At 41.2% G+C, this 21,012-nt stretch overlaps 1 protein-coding gene across 3 annotated transcripts in view; it reads left to right on the top strand.

Annotated features, from left to right (window-relative positions):
• Znf609 (zinc finger protein 609) overlaps nt 1-21,012 on the top strand; it is a 146,126-nt gene that overhangs the window by 36,155 nt on the left and 88,959 nt on the right. For all 3 annotated transcript variants that reach the window (XM_027411318.2, XM_027411317.2, XM_027411316.2), the window contains exon 2: nt 1,085-1,958. In XM_027411318.2, coding sequence (XP_027267119.1) covers nt 1,212-1,958 — 747 coding nt within the window. In that variant the 5' untranslated portion in view covers nt 1,085-1,211. The remainder of the gene's footprint in view (nt 1-1,084; nt 1,959-21,012) is intronic.

Raw genomic sequence — 21,012 nt, 5'->3', positions numbered from 1 at the left:
AAGACAGTGGAAATACAAATTATCCTTTTAAAGCCATTCTCTCTTCCATGTTGGTGTAAAGCCTTGGTGTTTTTCATTCTGTTCTTTAAATCTTACCATAACAAAGTAGAGATTCATTCTACTTTTGGGAGGTAGATTTTCAGCAGAGTCAAGGAAAACGTTTTTCTTCCTAAATATTTTAGTGGGAAAAGCTATTGAACCATTTCTGCAGACATGATTTCCAACCTGAAGTTTGATAAGAATTTTGTAACTTCTCTGGGCTCAAATCATAAGTTGGGTCCTCTCTGAGAATTGTTTCCTCTGGTTGCAGTTACACCCTAATTTACATTTTCCCTAGTTCTGCTTTCTTTTTTCATTCCTTTAACCATAATTAGGCTTTTTTCTTTAATGATAGAATGACAGGGAATCTGCACAACTATTTTTAGTAGGGATTGGCCCTATTAGAAGAGAGCTATTAAGGCTTTTGCTAGATCATGTTCTGAGTCACTGATAATTCAAGCAGAGAGGATATGTGGCAGAGTTGTTGCAGCTTCAATCTGTGATGTGCTGGGGCCTGTATTGATTCAGACAGGGTTGCCAGCTGGCAGTGGTAGCAGAAGTTAAGTCTTTCAGGAAGAGGGAACTAATTGTGGAGGACTACTAATTAACACCATAGATTCTTGGGCAACTAGAAATACTGTATTCTTCCCTGAGGAGATAGAGTGGGAATTACCTTCTCCAGGTCCAGTGTGACATGGTTAGAAAAACAACTGAATTTGTCTTGCCCATTGAAGTATGAAAGCTACACAGGAGGAGTCCTTTTTTTTTTTTGTTTTTGTTTTTGTTTTTTGTTTTGTTTGTTTGTTTGTTTTTGGTTTTTCGAGACAGGGTTTCTCTGTGGCTTTGGAGGCTGTCCTGGAACTAGCTCTTATAGACCAGGCTGGTCTCTAACTCACAGAAATCTGCCTGCCTCTGAGTGCTAGAACTAAAGGTGTGGGACACCACCGCCTGGGTGAGGAGTCCATTTTGTATGAGAGTTTATTTCAGGCTATTTTCTTGCCTATATTGTTTTCTTTAACAGCTTTTTAAATTTTTCTTTTTCCAGCAATGATGTTGTCCACTGGACATGTACTGATCAAGGAGGCAGGTCTGAGAACATAGCTGAAGCTGAAAACAGGAAAGCTGGAGGCAAGGAAGAGCCTTGAATCTTGAGTTGGGACGTTGACTCTAAGATGTCCTTGAGCAGTGGAGCCTCCGGAGGGAAAGGAGTGGATGCAAACCCGGTTGAGACATACGACAGTGGGGATGAATGGGACATTGGAGTAGGGAATCTCATCATTGATCTGGACGCCGATCTGGAAAAGGACCAGCAGAAACTGGAAATGTCAGGCTCGAAGGAGGTGGGGATACCAGCTCCCAATGCTGTGGCCACACTACCAGACAACATCAAGTTTGTGACCCCAGTGCCAGGTCCTCAAGGGAAGGAAGGCAAATCAAAATCCAAAAGGAATAAGAGTGGCAAAGACACTAACAAGCCCACCCCAGGGACTTCCTTGTTCTCTCCAAGTGAGGGAGCAGCAAACAAGAAGGAAGTGCAGGGTCGCTCAGGAGATGGCACCAATGCAGGAGGCCTGGTTGCTGCTATTGGCCCAAAGGGCTCAGAGAAGGCTGCTAAGGCATCACGCAGTATAGCTGGCTCCAAAAAGGAAAAGGAGAACAGCTCATCTAAGAGCAAGAAGGAGAGAAGTGAAGGAGTGGGGACTTGTTCGGAAAAAGATACTGGGGTCCTCCAGCCAGTTCCCCTGGGAGGACGGGGTGGTCAGTATGATGGAAGTGCAGGGATGGATACAGGAACCGTGGAGCCACTTGGGAGTATAGCTATTGAACCTGGGGCAGCGCTCAATCCTTTGGGAACTAAGCCGGAGCCAGAGGAAGGGGAGAATGAGTGTCGGCCACTAAAGAAAGTCAAGGCTGAAAAGGTAAGAGGTGGCCAGATCTGGCTACCCACTGCCCGTCAAAACTGCCCTGGACTAACTGCCAAGTGTTGTGTGTACTCTGTGGGAGGCTCATTAGTTTGTGGGTAATGACCAATTACAAGGTCAGAGCAGCTGGTAATGATAATGTGTTTTGTTCCAAATTAAAGGATTCCCTCAGAGTCATTTGCAGCAGGCCCAGACCTCTTGGAATACAAGTTTGGTTTGGGGGTCAGCTACTTGGTAGAATAAATTTTCTCACACCTTGTTATTGTCACATGTCAGATACTTGTTAGATGCAAGCGTTAAATCTTCATGTGATTTCCTGCTTGGCTAGAGTTTCATTATCAGAGTCATAATAGTTTATAAATGTAATGGACTTTCAGTTACATTTTCAAGCTGAATTTTTTTTTTTTTTAATTCATTTAACTTCATCTGCCTTGGTGTCAGATCCCCTGGAATTGGAGTTACAGACAGTTGTGAGCTGCTATATGGGTGCTGGGAATTGAACCCAGGTCCTCTAGAAGAGCAGTCAGTGCTCTTAACTGCTGGTCCATCTCTCCAACCTCCTAACTGATGTTCTTAATGGGATAAATGGTACTGCTGGGTCTCTTGCAGGACAAAGAGTTAATTGTCATGGCCTATCTACTAAATGTTCTATTGGTAGCTACCAAAAAACAAAGCAATATAGATACCAGTCTAGTTAACAAGGGGCAGGAGGTACTGACTATACTATACAGCACTTAATCAGGCCTTATGAGTTACTGTGGTAGTTTTGAAAGTTTGGCCTAGAAAGATTCTTTGGCCCCTCAAAGTATTGCTCTCTGCCAGTTATCTCCTGCAACCATCAGAAATCAAAGTCTCCTGGTGGTTTTATTGCTGCCAAATAGTGTAATGATCCCTCCCCTTCTGCTTGATTTGGAATCAAAGGTGCCTGCAGACCCAGGAGGCTTTAGGACTGAGTTCCTCCCTCCAGGAAAGTGATCTTAGTTGATCTTTCAGGAAATGAACTTGTAGGGCTATAAGAGAATGTTTCCAGTCTAGGGTCACCTCAGGCTGCCTCAAACTTGAGCAGTCTACAGTTTCCTACAAAGCAGCTGGCCTGTTGATGAGCTGTTCTTTGGCTCTTGATTTTCTGCTTTGCTCTGCGCACCCTATGCATTCAGCTGATCGCAGCAGATGCAGCATAAATTGATTTCTCTGTAATTACATCAGCTGCAGCAGGGAATACGTATTTCCATATGTAAGTGTTAATAAATAAAGGCTGGATATATGTATTTGGGTGGTGGTGCCCTCTTATTGCCTGGATTTTAGTGGTAACTTATGCTTTTTTTGCTGTAGGTATTTTGGTTTCTGTCTTTAGCACATCTGTAGCTTTTAACAACATCTGGGCACTTTTGGTAACAGGGCTGTGAATTTCTTCCAGTTATATAACACAATGGTTGATTCCCTTTTGCCAGTGGCAGCTGCCAGAGAGGCTGTCTGTGTTTGGGTGGCAGATGCTGTAGTCCACCTCGGTTGAGTCAAGTTCCAGCTGGTTATTGGCATGGTTTATCCTGTGCTGGCTGTGATTTGTCATTTTCTCTGGGGTGCAGATGGATAATGCTGTTTTAAAGAGGCCTGGGAGTACCAGGAGTTCTTGCTACTGTTCCAGGCCCATTAGACTGCTCCCAGCATCTGGCTTCAGAAGTCCCTGCCATATTTTCATGTTCACAGTCATTGTTCTTCCTGTGTGGAAAGGTACTTCTGAAGGTGGTCTTCATTTTCTCATCATGTAGAGTACTTGTGTTGAAATCTTCTAAATTCAGTTGCAGTCTGTGGGTGAGGATTAATATTGCTTAGCTTTGTGTTGTGTTCGTGATTTTCTTTAAGGAAGAAATAGAATTGGTTTTCTCTTATATAGCTGCATAGACTGTTTGGGTGGCCACCTGTAAGCTAAATGGCCTGGAAGATACTGTACTTTTAGCTATTACATCTTGGTGCTATCAAGTTTTACCCTTTAATGTAACTTTGATGTAAGCTTTACCTCCCTGGTAGACTAAGAATGGAGAGATAAAGGGGAGAATGATAGTGCTTCATATTTTGGGAGAAAATAATTTCTGGAAAGTATTTTGAGAAGCATACAATTTGTTGTGCAGTCCAATGTTACCAAAAGCACAAATTTACTCTTTTTTGTTGTTTGTGATTTTTCTTTTCATACAGATCTTGTTAATGTAAACCTGGCTTGCCTTGAACTTACTATATAGACCAATCTATTCTTTTATTTGTTTGGTTGATTGGTTGGTTGGTTGGTTGGCTTTTGGCTTTGTTTTTTGGGGTTGCCCCGCCCTGGCCTTCGTGGAACTTGCTTTGTAAACCAAGCTGGTCTCAAACTCTGCCTCCAGAGTGCTAGAACTAGTGCACCACCACATTTGGTTAGACCAGGCTGTTCTTGAACTTGAGGTAGTTCTACGTCTGTCTCTGCCTCTGTAGTGCTGAGATGACTAGCATAAACCACCTACCTGGCTGAGTCTGTTTTCTAAAAATACTTACCTTCTGCTCTGGAACCTCATTTGGGCACACTTGCTCAAAGGTGCTTTACTGTATTGTCTTTGGTTAATAAAATATTTAAGTAAATGTTTGGAAGTTGCTAGGAGATGAACACACTCTGCAGGGAAAAAACATTTCTGGAATGGAAAGAGGGGAGGAGGCAAAGTGAAAGAAAGGAAAGGGTCTGGGGTTGTAGCTCAGTGGAAGAGTAGTTGTTGGCCAGAACACAAAGGTAGGGAGGGGTAGATAAAAAAGAAAAGATAGGAGCTTTGCAAGGAGCATCAGTTTTTGAGGACTTGGAACCCCAGGGTGTTGCATACAGTAGCTGCTCAGGGAGTGTTAATCCTTGCTGTAATTTAGTTTGCAAGCAGAGTCTTTGAAACCTCTTCAAGATTTTTTTCCCCCCTGAAATATGGGCTTGCCTCTGATATAACTAGTTTGGAATGTTACTTTTTGTAGGGACAATCAACAGAACCCAAACAGCAAATCATGTGTGATGTAATCAAGCTGGGAGCTATCATGAAGAGGGGAAACTCAAAATGTGGAAGATATCTTCACCAAGTATATCACATCCTCTGCTGCCTCTTTTTTTTTTTTTTTCTCTCCAAGATTTATTTATTTTTATTTTATGTATTTGGGTGTTTTGCCTGAATGTATGTTTGTGTACATGTATTCAGCACCCAGAGACTAGAAGATGTAGAATTATAGATAATTGTTAGCCACTCTGTGGGTTCTAGGAACTGAAATTGGGTCTTCTGCCGCAACAATAAATGCTCTTAACCACTGAGTCATCTCTCCAACCCCAACTGTCCCCTTTTCCAAATAGGAGATGAGTCTGTGGTACTAGTTAGAATTGTCGTCCCATGCTGAGCATTAGCTAATCAGGGGTTGGATATTCAAATTACCTACCCCAGGTAATGAAAATTCCTTGTGACTGAAGAATTTTCTGTTAGCCTAGGATGTGTACTTCCCCCCCAGGGAATCCATGTTTGCTCCACCACACCTTTCTGGCAGAGTTTAATAGAGAGACTGAGATGGCTCTTAACAGCCATTGCTGTCCTGAATTGTTGAACACTCCTGAAGAGATGGGGGAGGGAATATTGAGGAATAAACACATGGAACCTCTGGCTTCTTCCTGCTTCCTTGCTTTTGGCTTGATTGATAGGTTGTTAGGTTAAAGATAGAAGGAGAGGTGAGGAGGAGGAGGCAGGATGCCTGTCTGAGTGTCCTGAGCTTACTGCTTTTGTTGCCACTCTGACAGGCAAGAAAAAAGGAATTCACAAACAAGACAGCAGTGACCTATCAGTGCTGACTGTCAGTGTGTATGTTCAGGAGTTTCAGATGAGGCATTTATTTACATTTTTTTTCAAGTCAGCTCTAGTGGTTAGGGTGTAGTTGCAATCCCAATCTTCCTTTTCCTTAGCAGTTGCTTTTGATTTTACACTCTGCTTTGGCAGTGTTTGGGTATCAGCTTCTGCAGCCTTGCTTATTTACCACTCTCCTCATTAATTTAGAATACAAAGAAAACATTTAAGGGTTCCTTAGCTTTTTTGCCTTCAGATTTTGGATTCTTTTTTATGTGTTCAGAGAGCATCTCCCTTTGCCCTTTCTAGTTTATGCCTTCCAGCTCATTTCTTTTGTGTTGCAACCCTTCATTGCCCAACCTAAGTCAGGTCTCTCTTCTTTCCCATCCGAGGCTTCCCTAATGCCTTCCTCCTGACTTGCTGTTCTTGTCTGTTATTGACAGGATAGCAGTCAGTCTTGTTTCCTGAAGCCAAATGTCCTAAAGCAATTTTCCTTCACCAGAAAAATAAAAAGCTGATTCTTACGTGGGTCCACGTTGCATTGACTAACTTAAGCATAATTTATTTGTATTCAGCAGCTCTTGTTTTCCTTATGGGTGAGCCCAGAAAAAGATTATCTTGTCCAGTTTCCCCATTTTGAAGACAGTAAGGTAATATTGGAGAGGTCATGGGACTTTCCCAGGCTATCAGGACAAAGAATAGCATAGTTGTTGTTTTTGTTTAAATTGTTGTTTGGGAGATTTTTGTCTGTTTTTTTTTTTTTTTTTTTTGCTTTTGAGTCTGGATCTTTGTGCCTAGTGAGCCTTGAATTCACTTTGTATTCCAGGCTGGCTTCAAATTCACAGCAGTCCTTCTCCCTTGGTCTCCTGAGTGCTGGGATTACAGGTATGAGCTATCATGCCACACCTAGTTAAAACCAGTGTCCCTTCCCCCCAAAAAAAACAGGGTTTCTCTGTATAACGGTTCTAGCTGTCCTGTAACTCTTTTAGACTAGGCTGGCCTCTGTCTCCCAAATGCTGGAATTAAAGGCGTATGCCACCACTGCCCAGCAAAGACAATTTTTTGTTTTGTTTTTTGACCTGTCTGTGTGTCTGTGTATGTACTTGTGCAGGAACTTGAAGGTCAGATGTCCTGCTCTAGTACTTTGCTTTATTCCCTTGACATAGGGTTTCTCAGTTAAATTAGAGGTAGGCCGGCAGTAGCAAGCAATCAGTTTTTCTGTCTCCTTGACTCCATAACTCTGTGGTTGCAGGCACGCACACGCACTCGTGGGCATACGCGCGCCTGGATCTCTCCCTGCCCCTCAAAGAGTGCTGGGATCCAAGCCAGGTCCTCGTGCTTTTACAGCCAGCAAGTTTATCCAGTGAACCATCTTTCTAGCCTCTTGAACACCAAATTGTGTGGTTTATATTTCTCTAGATGTCTTTTTGGCTTTTCGAGACAGGATTTCTCTTTGTAGCCCTGGCTTTATAGACCAAAATCAGAGATCTGCCTGCCTGTTTCCTAAGTGCTGGGTTTAAAGATGTGCACCACCACCACCTCCCGGCTACTCTAAATTTCTTAATGAATCTGTAATTGTCACAGGGATTCTCTATTGACCCATTTTAAAAGCTTAGAAACTGGATTGTAACTTTCCAGGTGTCCCATAACTGCTCATACTTGTTTGTTTGGGTTTTTTCCTGGGGGTGGGGAGGCAGCAGTCGAGACAGGGTTTCTCTGTGGCTTTGGAGGCTGTCCTGGAACTAGCGCTCTTGTGGACCAGGCTGGTCTTGAGCTCACAGAGATCCTCCTGCTTCTGCCTCCCAAGTGCTGAGACTAAAGGTATGCACAACAACTGCCAGCTCATACTTGGTTTTTACAGCGACTTGAACATCACAGACATTCAATAAACAAAGCATCTTTTGTTGTTGTTGCTGTTTTGTTTTTCAAGACAGTTCTTCTGTGTAGTCCTGGCTGTTCTGGAACTCCATCTGTAGACCTCAAATTCAGAGATCCACCTGCCTTTGTCTCCCAATTAAAGGCATTCATCACCACTGTTGGGCAACAAAGCATCTTTGAGTTTGGGGTTCTTAATAAGTGATATTTACAAAGAGTTAGTGTTTAGAGAGGAGTGGGTGTTGTTCAGTCACCAAAATCTGCTTACCTTGGAAGCACAAGGACATGAGTGATTCCCCAAAGCCCATGTAAAAAGTCAGTGTGGTACCAGAGCACATTTGATTCAGTGATAGGAAGTGAAGACAGACAGATCCTGGGGCTTACTGGCTACCTGGTCTAGACATATTGGCAAGCGCCAGGCCAAGTTTTAAATGAGTAGAAGAACATTCCCGATGATAACATCCAAGGTTGTCTTCTGACCTACTCACACACACACACACACACACACACACACACACACACACACACACACACACACACACACACACACAGCCTGGACACACAAATTTTAAAAAAAAAATCTGTCTTTTGTAGGGATAATTGCTCTTAAGCTGATTCTTTGAACTTGACTCTTTAAGATACATATATGCCAAAATATTTCTTTCAGCCAAATTTTCACTGACGTCATTGAGGCACTGCCAGGTCCTTTTTTGAATTGACATAAATTAATTACCCATCTTAAGGAGTACATTGTTAATTTGATATGTTTATTCAATTTATAATAACCAAGTAAGGATAATTAGCATTATCTCCTTAAACATTTATCATTTCTTTGTGTTGGAAACCCTCAAATTATTTTCTTCTAGTGCTTTCAACTATAGTCATCTTATATTGTATAGACTTTAGAATTTACTCGTCCCATGTAACTAAGTTGTATGTGACTTTCCTGTTTGGCAGTTACATCAGCAGATGACCAGTCCATTGCTTCTTACCAGAGCACATCACTCATAGGCAGATTGTCAAGATTCTATGAATATTCATTGTTTTTTATTACATACTTATTTTGGGTGGATGGCATACATATGGAGATCAGAGGACAAGCTACAAGAGTCAATGCTCTCCTTTTACCATGTGGGGTCCAGGATCAAACTCAGGACATTAGGCTTAAAAAGCAGATATCTTTATTTATTGAATCATCTTCACTGGCCCAGATACTCCTGTTGTTGTTGTTGTTGTTGTTGTTGTTGTTGTTGTTTGAGACATGGTTTCTCTGTGTAGTCCTGTCTGTCCTTGAATTTACTCTGCAGAACAGGCTGGCCTTGTACTCAGAGATGAGTTTAAGTAAGTTCTGGGATTAAAGGTATATGCCACCACCGCCCAGCAATAATACTATTTTATAGAGAGAAGATAGGCTTTTGGTATCATTGTTCCTTTCCTTTGTATATAAAATTGGCTGTATCTTAGATTCTAGGTACTACACTTGGTAATGGAATATATATACTGATGAGTAAAGCAGAGATGGTCCCTCATTTCTTATACTAGCAGTTTACCAGCTAAAGTAGAGTGCCTAAAAGTATGCACATAAAACCTAAGTATGACTTTCAAAATGTGGAGTTGTTGGGCTGGCAAAATGGCCTAGCAGTTAAAGTCATTGTCAGGAGAGCCTCATTACATGAGTTCAACCCCCCACCTCCACCTCCACCCCTACTGCCTCAATCTATAGTGGAAGAAGAGAACTGCCTCCAGAAAGTTGTCCTTTGACCTCTGTATTTGTTCTGTGCCACATGTGCCCACAGTCATAGGTACATATCATAACCACATGCACACATATACAACAGGTTGTTTTTGTTTTTGTTTTTTGGTGTGTGTGTGTGTGTGTGTGTGTGTGTGTGTGTGTGTGTGTGTGTGTAAATTGCTCACCCTACACCAGATCTATAGTTTTTTGGGATAAGGACCCAGAAATCTTCACTTTCAAGTCTGTCCAAATAACTGCAATATATATTAAAGAACTTTTGAGAACCTTTGTATATTTTCTTTATGAAGTACATATTGGGAGCCATTTCTAATTTTAAAACCAGCTTTAATGTAAATTTCACATCGTTTTGTGAATTAAGATTAAGAATATACTCTGGAGCTGGCAAGGTGGCTTAGTAGGTTAAGGGTCCCTGTGAAGTCTAATGACCATGAGTTCGATTCTCAGAATTGAATCTCAAATTGTCCTCTGATCTTAACACCTAAACTATGGCAAATGCATGTGTGTTCATACACAGATGCACTCACTCTCCTCCCTTGCCCCCTCTTTCTAATTTTTTTTCTTATTTAATGAATGTGCTCTATAGCCTGACTGCTGGAGATTGTATATCAGCTCTGTGCTTCTGAGTCTTGACCAAGTTATTTAACTGTTCTGTGCCACCTGTCTCATAAAAAAAGAGTATGCACATAGGTTAACTCAGAGAAAACACTTAGAATGGTCTGTAACACATAGGCAGCATTCAGTAGCTATTAGAAAATAATCATTTAAGTTGAAGTATGTGTCAGTCATTCCAGGGCAGTAGTGGTCTGACATATAACAACAGTCCACTGCACAAGAAGCCCAACAGGAACATGCAAACTTATTGGCTAAGACTTTCAGCACTATGCCCAGAAGAAGTTCCAAACCTTGGTTGGGAAATTGCATGCTAGTGCTATATCTACAGTCTCAAAAGACCAAGAATAGGTTTCAGGGGTACTGAAGTAGCCTCATTGCATTTCACATTTCATATAAATTGCATTTCTTTTTGGCCAAATCCCTGGAGTAGTGTTGAGTATGTTAGATGGATGTTGCCATGGGTCTACCAGCACATACAGTCGCATGGAAGAGTAGTGCTTTTGTTGCATAAGCATGCAAAGTAAAATAAAATCTAAGTCCTTAATTTTCCTACACTGATGTGAATTTGTATTTTTTTCATTTGGTCACAAGAGCTTTTTACCAGCAGGGCTTATCCAGGGAGACAGCAGGCCTTGTGCTTTCAGGCTAGAGGTGGCAATAACACACACAGCTGAGATCTGCCACTGCTGACTGCCTGAGCCCTCCTCTCTGTGGTTTGCACTCTTCAAGCCATGCTTGAGTAACCTGCCTCCAGAGCTGCTGACAGAGCTGTGTTCAGAGGCCTTGGAAATTACACTGTTCATTTCCTTATCATCCTCTGACCTGCAGTGCAGAGCCTTCTGGTGCAGGAACAAGGCAGAAAAAATCCAGACAGCTTCTCGCCAGCATGTGTCAAGAGCTACAAAGAAGGAAATTGGACTTGCTCACTTAAAAACCATGGGGTTAGGCTTTGATTTTTGGATCCTGCTGAGAGTTATTTGTGTGTGTGAGCATGTTTTATCTCTGTATTTGTATAGAATGATTCTGTACACGGCGGTGCTATGGAGGAGGAATGTCTGAAAGTAGAGAGCAGAGGGAAGATTGCTTTCCTCTTTAGTTAATTTCCCAGTTGTACATTGGGGAGGGCTTGGAAGAATTAGCATCAGGAAGGTGCCAGACCTTATTAATATTTTAAAGTATATCTCTTGATACAGTTTAGTCATGGGTGAGAGCACCCACATAAGAAATGTCCTTGGCTGTCTGAGGAGACATTTGTATCAAATGCTTTTCTCTGGTTACTCATCCTAGATGATGCTGGTGTCAGTGCTTATTTTGTCTTAGACGTTAGATCTGTCTCAGTAAGAGGCAAGTTCATATGAGATAGAGAACAGAATGCTGGAAGAGAATTAGGGAGGGTAATTTAGAGCATTTTGAAATTTGCTATTTATAGGACAAAATTATACTTAAGGGGGCTAGAGAGTTAAGGGTTAGGAGTTAAGAACACACTTGCTGCTTTTGCAGAGGGCCAACGTTCCCAGCATCTATGTCAAGTGGCTTACAACGACCTATAACTCCAGTTGCAAGAGATCTAACGCGCTTTTCTGACCTCTGCCAGCACCACACATGTTCATACAGATACCCACATATACATAAAAATAAGAAGAAGATATAATAGACCTTAAAGAGTGTATCTATCTCCATTATGGGGGTTGGTATTACAAAGTGACCCTTCTGGGCTGGAGAGATGGCTTAAAGGTTAAGAGCACTGACTGCTCTTCCAGAGGTCCTAAGTTCAATTCCCAGCAACCACATGGTGGCTCAAACCATCCGTTATGAGATCTGGTGCCCTCTTCTGGTGTGCAGATATACATGGAAGCAGAATGTTGTATGCATCATAAATAAATAAAATCTTAAAAAAAACAAAAACAAAAACAAAGTGACCTTTCTTTTCTTTTAGTATTTTTCTTTTGCCATAGGAGAACAACAGGAAAGGGTGTTTTTCAGTATGAAGATGAAAAATCAGATGGTAAAAGGGTTCTTGCTCACTCTACATGTATCTGTCCATAATTCTTTCTTGGTCTTCAATTTTCATGGCCTTAATGTCAGTGGTACCTTCTTGGCTTCAGAACAGGAAAAGGCGGGAGAGAGGAAAGATGAAGTCAGGGAGGGAAATCTTTAGCTTTTAGACTCTAGAGATATTTTTAAGACCTTAGTGTCTGTCTTTTGAAAGTACTCCAGAGAGGTGTTTTCACATGAAGTGGTAACTAACGTGATCATGAAAGCAGCCCTGTGCCTTCAGCATCAGCAGCTTTTGAGGCCTGATTAGTCTCCAGTGCCAGAGTCAGTTGAGGCTCCCAGGGTAACCCTTGGACTCTATTTCCTACCATTTGCATTTTAACATTAACTCTCCTGCCTGTTGTGGTGGTGCATATTTGTAATCCCAACACTTGGGAGGCTGGTGGGGCAGGAGCTTGGGAGTTCAAGGTAAACCTCTTATAGTAGACCCTGTTTCCAAAAGAAACAACAAAACCCCCAAACATTAGCTGTCGTATTGACTGATTCAAGTTTCAGATCCACTATTATTGGGTCCCCTTCTTCTTAAAAGTGAAAATGAGGGGCCAGAGTCTTAAGAGCACTTTCTGCTCTTAGAGAGGATCCCGGTTCAGTTCCCAGCACTCACATGATGGCTCACAGCCGTCTATATCTCCAATTCCATAGCATTAGGCACCCTTTTCTAGCCTGCATGAGCACTATATGCATGTATGGCACAAACATACATACAGGCAGAAACACCCATACATATAAAAATAAGTATTAAATTTTTTTGAATTAAAATAAATTTTTTGTTTTGTTTTTTTTGTTTTGCAGGGTAAGGTTTCTTTGTGTAGCTCTGGCTATATTGGAACTCACTCTGTAAACTAGGCTGGTCTTGAACTCAGATAGATCTGCCTGCCTCTGCCTCTGCTGGATTCATATTAAATTTTAAGTGAAAATGAAATTTACCAAAAACTTTAAAGAGTAAAAAGTAACCCTGGAGCTGGGCGGTGGTGGTACATGCACCTTTAATCCCAGTAGTTAGAAGGTGGAGGCAGAGGCAGATGGAGCTCTATAAGCCTGGTCTACAGAGTGAGTTTCAGAACAGCCACATTTGTAGCTCTGGCTACAAAGAAATCCTGACTCAAACCATCACCTACACACATAAAAAAATAACCCTGGGCCATAGATGTAACTTCTTTTTTCCCTTTGCTGTACAAATTATCTTTTCTCTTTGTTGACAAATTGAGGTGTCCCAAATTGGAGGGATTAGAATTTAAAACTTTTTTTTTAACTTTTATTTGTGTGTGTGTGTGTGTGTGTGTGTGTGTGTGTGTGTGTGTGTGTGTGTGTGTACACTATAGTGCACATGTAGTGGTCAAAGAACAATTTGCAAGAGTTGATTCTCCTACCTTGTGGATTCTAGGAATTGAGCTCCAGTCAGGCAGGGCCTTTATCCCAAGCCATCTCACCAGCTTAGGGTTTGGAACCTTGAGAACAGAAGAAACACTCAAAATATTTACCTTTTCAAGTTTCCCCTTCTCTGACACTGTGACAGACAGATAAGGAAGCTTAAGTACTTGGTATTAAATACTTAGATATTGTTAAGTATTCATAAATTGCCTTCATAGTCATATGTACCTGGAGTATCATCTGAGGCAGGAGGATCACTTGAGCTCCAGGAGTTAGCCATCAAGTTGGGCTACACAGCAAGACCTTATATCAAAACAAAACAAAACAAAAAGGCCCGTTTCTTGTGTTATTGCTAGTTGTGAGCTTCAGAGATAGAGATTGTTATAAAATTAAGGCAAAAGACTATCCTTAGAGACCTTGAAAATTGCCCGAAATACTTACCATGTATCATTTTATGATAGGTAGTACAATATTGTAACTCCTACTAATCCAAGAAGGCTTGAGCGAGAGATGGATCCAGAACATTTAGAACTATTGAGGTTTAGACTAATATTTGGTTTATTAGTTCACCTATCAGTGACTTTTTGGTAAAAGGTCGTTTGGAAGAACCATAGCTCTTGCTTAGAGCCATTTCCTTTAAAACCAGTTTGTTTGTATTATTTAACCTTAAAAAATTATTTATTTGGTGTGAGTGCCACATTGTACAGTGAAGGTTGAGTGGGCAACTTTATGAGGTTGGTTCTCGCCTTCCACCTTCATTATTGGTTCCAGGGATCAAATTTAGGTCACCAGGTTTGGACACCCAGTGCGTTTAGTACTGAGCTTTCTCACTGGCCTCAGTCTTAAGCCTTTTGAGGGATTAGCATAAGTAGCCTGAATAGTCAAGAAGAATGAGTATACTCCTTTTTGTGAACTTTTGTCTAGCTTTAGGAGGAAAATAAAAGTCAGATCTTAATCAGATCATTCTTCAGTTTGAAGCATTTGTTGTCTACTGGAAGAGTACAATTGGACTGTGTCCCTGGAAAACTCTCTAATTACTTTTAAATTTAAGACAGTTGAGTTTTGGCCCTAGTGACAAATACTGGATTATGTTTTGATGAATTTTCCTCTCTGGGTTCTATCTTGGTTTGGTAATAGACTCTTTTAAAAAGGTTTTCATAAACTGGTACCCAGCTCACTCAGCTCAGAGTTGGTATTTTGGCATGGTTTCTTCATTATTCAGGGACTTAGAAGTGCTCTGAATCAAATGGCAGTGAAAGCTACAGAATGCTGTGGAAAGGAGACACATGGCACATGTTTAGCTTGTACCAGCCAAAGTCACATGGCTTGGATAGATTATTATTCAAGCTACAGAAGTCTTTTAGTGCTTAGACTTCTCAATTTAGGCCACATATTAGAATCTCTTCTGGAGCCTTTTTAAGTTTGTGGGGCTTTTAATGTCATCTTTGTTAAAACCCATTATTCTTGTGGAAGCATTCTATACAGGTCCTTTACCATATTGTATAATGGAGATTGTAATTTAATTACATTTCTCCCTTCCCTTTCCTCCCTCCAATCCCTCCCATATAACCGTCCCTGCTCTCCTTCAACTTTGTGGCCTCTTTTTTTAAATCAATTTTTGTTGCATGCATATATGTATTTGTATATACATAGTCCTAAATATATCATTTGAGTCAGGGCTGTCCCTTTGGTACTGAACAACCAGGTGAGGACCACCTCTCCCACTCTCAACTTTGGCACTTTCGTTGGTGTCTTCCTTGTTCAGCTCACTTTTGGGCAGTCACATTGGTGAGACTTTATGGGCATTGCTTCTGATGTTACTAGAAGACAGAATCTCACAGCAAAGTTTCTGACCCTTGACCTTCTGGCTTTTATAGTCCCCAGTGAACTTTTTTGTTTTGTTTTGTTTTGTTTTTTTCGAGACAGGGTTTCTCTGTGTAGCTTTGGAGCCTATCCTGGTGCTTGCTCTGGAGACCAGACTGGCCTCGAACTCACAGAGATCTGCCTGCCTCTGCCTCCTGAGTGCTGGGATTAAAGGCGTGCGCCACCAACGCCCGGCCCCAGTGAACTCTTAAAGTTGCCTTTGCCATTCCTAGATGGGGCTACCCACTGTACTTTAGATGCTGTTTGCTGTTCAGGGTGTCTTACTTATATCATGTTCCAGATTCTCCTCCAATTGTCCTTTTTTCAACACTTGATCTACATATAGCACAGGGCCAGTGGTTTAGGAATACAGTTATGAACCCAGGTTTGCAGTTTCATCATTATTAAGATAAATACTGAATTTCTGAAAATTTATAAAAAGCTTTTAAGGCCTAGTGTCCACATCAACATTACTGACTCAACTTTAAAGTAGACAAATTTGAAGTTAATTTATTGCTTTATTAAAGTTTGTCATAGCACTCTATTCAGTCCAGACTGGCCTCAAACTTAATGCTGGGATTATAAGTATGCATCAACACTGCTAAAGAAAATCTTTATGGCTGGATGCACAGTCTGGCAATTTAGATTTTTTTTTAAGTTGATTAAGAGAGAACAAGTTATATTTGGATAGCCAAAATTTATTGCTGATCCAAAAGCAGGGGTTTGGAATTTATTTTTCCTCGTGAGCTTGTGATTATATTTTTGTGTTATTATGGACAAAGATGTTTCCTGAAAATTTGTGGCATTCTAAAATAAAAGAAAGCTGCTATAAGTAAAGACTTTATTCCTTTATTTGGATATACTCAAACTAAACAAGCTGTTTTAGGAAGGCAAAACCATTACCACAAAGAAAGCAGAAATCCCTTATCTCTTGTTTTTTAAATGGTTTTTGTTGTTGTTTTGTCGAAATGGGGTTTCTCTGTGTAGCTCTGGAGCTTGTCCTGGCTCTGTAGACCAGGCTGTCCTCAAACCCAGCGATCCGCTTGCCTCTGCTGTGATTAAAGGCATGCACCGTCACTGCCCAGCCATCTCTTATTTTTTTTTTATGTTTGTTTTGTCTTTAGTAAACATAATTTCTTTGAAGACCAGAGAGAATTAAATGTTTTGAGCTACAAACTATTTTCTACTAGTATATTGTTTGTTTGCTTGCTTTGGGGTTAGTGTGTGTGTGTGTGTGTGTGTGTGTGTGTGTGTGTGTGTGTGTATGTATGTGTTTGTTTACACACGGGGTCTCCTGTAACCCAGGCTGGCCTCAGAGTCACTGTATAGGAAGATGACTTTGAACTCCAAATCCTTCTGCCTCTGTCTCACAAGTGCTATGATTGCAGACATGATCCATCAAGCCTGACTTTACTGCTGAGATTTTAAGTGTCTTACTTAAGGAAGAAGGATTAGAATTTAATTGTTAACAGAGATGAACAAATATCCAAGTATATTGTGAAGTTTTTTAAAAATATTGTGGAATGATATTTTTGACAAAATTAACATCCTTGTACAATGAAATTTAAAACAGCTTTCAGCATTGATGTGTGTATTATTTCTGCTCTGAGAATTTATATTAATTCTCTTGATGAGTTTTTAAAAAGACTTTCATAGTATCTCAAGTGCATATATACACTGAGTAGGAGGACAGAAAATTGGTAGTTGTGTGGTGGGGGAATCATCACACAAAGTGACTACACGTTTGTACACACCATATTAGAGCAGATCAGTTCTACCCTCTGCAGACTCCCAAACATCTGGTGGAATGTCTGTTATAGACAAAGCATGCCATAAGGCATTTCGTGTATTGCTTATACATATGTGCTTGGATGGAGAATATTGGGATTTGAAATTAAACAATCTCAGAAAAGGGCTGACAGTTTTTCCCTCTCTAGTATTTTTTATCCTTTCCCATCTCTTACAAATACCAGGTGGTAAAAGTCTGAGTGTGACTTATGCAGACTGGAGCTGGCCTTACTTTGGGACTTACTTTGGGAAATGACATGCTGAAAGATTAGTATATGTAAAGTCTAGATTTTATCCTAAGCCAAGCAGAATACTTGTGCAATAAGAGGTACATGGGGAGTTGAGGTGAAAGTAAAGTGCTTGCCAGGTAAGCACGGAGACTTGTGTTCTGTTTCTAAGCACCATGTAGAAAGCTGGGTGTGGTTATCCTAATGGTGAAGAAGCCAGAGACAGATGGGTATTTGGGATTGGCTGGCCAGCTAGCCTAGTCAGCAGCAAGCCCAGGTCCCAATAAGAGGCCTGTTTCAAAAAAACAAAAACAAAACAAAAGAACAGGGACCGCTGGCCTCCACATGTATCCACAAGTACATTCACACACAACAAACACAAGTTTAAAAAAAAAAAAAAGTGCAATAGACACTGAGTAGGTTAATAGCCAATTCAGATCTCCTGTCTATGGCTCTGTCCAGGGTGTATACTTAATGGCTAGAATGTAAGGGCCAAACTGTACAAATTGCTCGTTCTTACTCACTCTTTTTGGTATTTTGACAAAGTCACGTAATTCAGCATGGCCTCAAGCCTCCCGTGTTTTGCTTTTGTGACAGGGTCTCAGTCATCCCAGGTTGACCTTGAACATCCTCCTTTTTCTACTTTGCAAGTGCTGGTATTAAGTGTGTACCATCACCCTTAGTTTTCAAGATTGCTATGTAGAATGGATGGCCTTGAACTCCTTCCTCTCCTGCCTCCATCTGTTGGCCTACTAAATACTAGAAGTACAGGCTTGTGTTTTCTTTTCTCCTTCCTTTCTCTTTTCTTCCTTTTTTTGGGGGGATAGAAGGGGGCAGGCAGCTATGTGTAGTTCATTTTGTCGTGTTAAATGTCAAGGCTAGCCTGATAACCTGTTCTGCTACCAATGTTGATTCCTGAGTCTCCTTTTTGTTTGTTTTATTTGTTTGTTTTTGAGATAGAGTTTCCCTGTGTAACCACCGCTCTGGCTGTTCTGGAACTTGGAGAGATCCACCCAAGTGCTGGGATTAAAAGCCTGTTCTAGGCTACTCTCCTTTCTCCTTAAACCAGCACCTTGGGTAGCTCCTATGAAGTTCCTCCTCAACAGTCCTTTCTGACTTGAAATCTAAACCAGGCTTTTATTTCTGAACTTTTATTTTCACTTGTTGGTTCTCATGTCCCTGTCCCCCACCTCTCTGTCTGAGGGGATCTCACATATCTGATGTTAACCTAAAAGTCCGTTTTTGTAGCTAAGGCTGGCCTCTAACTCATGATCCTCCTGCCTCCACCTCCAGTGCTAGAGTTACAGGAGACACATCAGCTTTGTTGTTGGCCTTCTATTAAATAGATAAACTTTTTTGTTAGTTATTGTCTTACTTTCCTGTTACTTTGAAGAGACACCATAGAAGGGTTTATTGAGGGCTTGTTTGCAGTTTCAGAAAGGAAACTTTTTTTTTTTTTTTTTTTTTTTTGCTTTAGTCTTTGATTATGACAGGAAGTATGGCAGCAGGCAAGCTGGCGTGATGCTGGAGCTATGGTAACAAAGAGCTAACATCTGATCCACAAGCACCAGACAGAGCAAGAGAGCCAACTGGGAATAGCTTGGGGTTTTGAAACCTCAACGCCCACTCCCCATTGACAAACTTCCTCCAACAAGGCTACCATACCTCCTAATCCTTCTTGAACAGTTCCACCAACTTTGGATGGAGCATTCAAATGTATGAGCTGATGGAGGCCATTCTCATTCAAACCAACAGTTAATACTCTTTACCTCCTTCTCAACTGAAAGTAATTAACCAGGAAAGACAGTTGCTTTTGCATGTTCTACTTTACGCATTGACCATATTTTCGGCACATGATCCTCCTTCCTCAAAGAGTGGTAGGATTACAGGTATTTGCCACCATACACAGCAGTACTGTCCTCCCCCCCCCTTTTTTTTTAAACAAGCTCACTGAATATGACCTTCAACCCAGAGTCACAGATCAGTGTTTAGAACATTACCATCATAAAATACAAAGTCTGGCTAGAGACTGAATGAAAAAAAAGAAATAAGGAAAGGGCATGACTGCTCCTAGGTGTGGTGGAGGAAAAGGTTTATTGCAGATAAAAGGGAAAGCAGAGATAATCTGGGAGAGTTCAGTGTGTTTGTCACCAGGCTGAGTTGGACCATGTAGGGAGAGGGGAAAGGGGAAAGGGGAGGGGAACCTGTTTTAGCAGCCAGGAGGCCAAATGTCCAAAAAGGGCAGCTAACCAAAATGTCTGGATTATATAGCAGGAAGAGCCTCTGGGGGAAGGGTAGCCAGCCCTGAGGGCAGGGTATGCCATCTATACCTGTAAAAGGCAGGGACTGAGGGATGATGGGAGAATCTGGAGACCAGTTCTTTTGATATGCTATTAGGCACCAGTTCCACTTTTATATGTTATTAGGCACCTCAGCTGTTTGTTGAGTGGGGGATTGAAACTTAACAGAGATGTGACTCAGCAGTAAAGGACACTTGCCGTTCTTGCAGAGGACCCAGGTTCAATTCCCAGTACACATCTGGTGACTCAAAACCAATATAACTTCAGGGGATCGGATATGCTCTTTTGACAAATTAGGCACCAGGTACACTTGGGTTTCATACATACATACAAGCTAAACATTCATACACATAAAATAAGATAAATTAAAAATAAAATGTAAAATCTGTGCTAGAGAGATGATCACTCAGTGGTTAAGAGCACTTACTACTCTTGGAGAAGACCCAGGTTTGGTTCATAGTACCCACATCAAGGGCTCGCAACTACCTGTAGCTCCAGTAAATGAGATACAATCCCCTTTCTAGCCTCCACACAGGCACTGTACACACATAGTACACACAGAGAAGCAGGTAACACATACATACATAAATACAGAAGTTTTAAAATGTTTATATCTTTTTTGGTTTTTCAAGACAGGATCTTTATGTAAGCCTTGACTGTCCTGAAACTTGCTCTCTATACCAGGCTGGCCTGGACTCACAGAGATCTACCTGCCTCTGCATCCCAAGAGCTGGAATTTAAAGGTAGGTGCCACCACCGCCGGGCAAAATGTTTATATCTTAAAAAATATTTATTAACCACACATAGCAGTACATACATTTAATCTCAGCACTCAGGAGGCAGAGGCAGGTGGGTCTCTGTGAGTTTGAGGCCAACCTGGTCTACATAGTGAGACCCTGTCTCACAAAAAAATTATTGGTATCTGTGTTTTATCTAATGTATGTATGTGTTAGCTGTTTGCCAAAACATCCTCTTCCTTCCAGTACTCTGTTTCTTGAGATAGACTGCTGTAGCTGGTTTATGAATGTGTATGATTTATGCAGTTTTTGCTGTAAATGTTCTGTTTCCATAGAAAATAAGATTCAGTATAGAACCAGGCAACCTATAACTGTCTAAGTCTGTCTTAGTTTTCATTCTTTATAAACTTCTAAAAATGTGACATTTGTGGTAGGATGGAAAGGCAGGAAGGAAAAAAAAGTCTGAGAATTTCACTTTCAAAAACATTTTTGGCTGGTTGGTGGTGGGACATGCCTTTAATCTCAGCACTAGGGAGGCAGAGGCAGGCAGATCTCTGTGAGTTCAGGGCCAGCCTGGTCTACAGAGTGAGTTCCAGGACAGCCAGGGCTACATAGAGAAACCCTGTCTGAAAAACAAGCATTT

This window comes from Cricetulus griseus, chromosome 4, assembly GCF_003668045.3.
Source record: "Cricetulus griseus strain 17A/GY chromosome 4, alternate assembly CriGri-PICRH-1.0, whole genome shotgun sequence".
Classification (NCBI taxonomy): domain Eukaryota; kingdom Metazoa; phylum Chordata; class Mammalia; order Rodentia; family Cricetidae; genus Cricetulus; species Cricetulus griseus.
The sequence above is the reverse complement of the archived record's forward strand: the minus strand, read 5'-3'. Positions and strand labels throughout refer to the sequence as shown.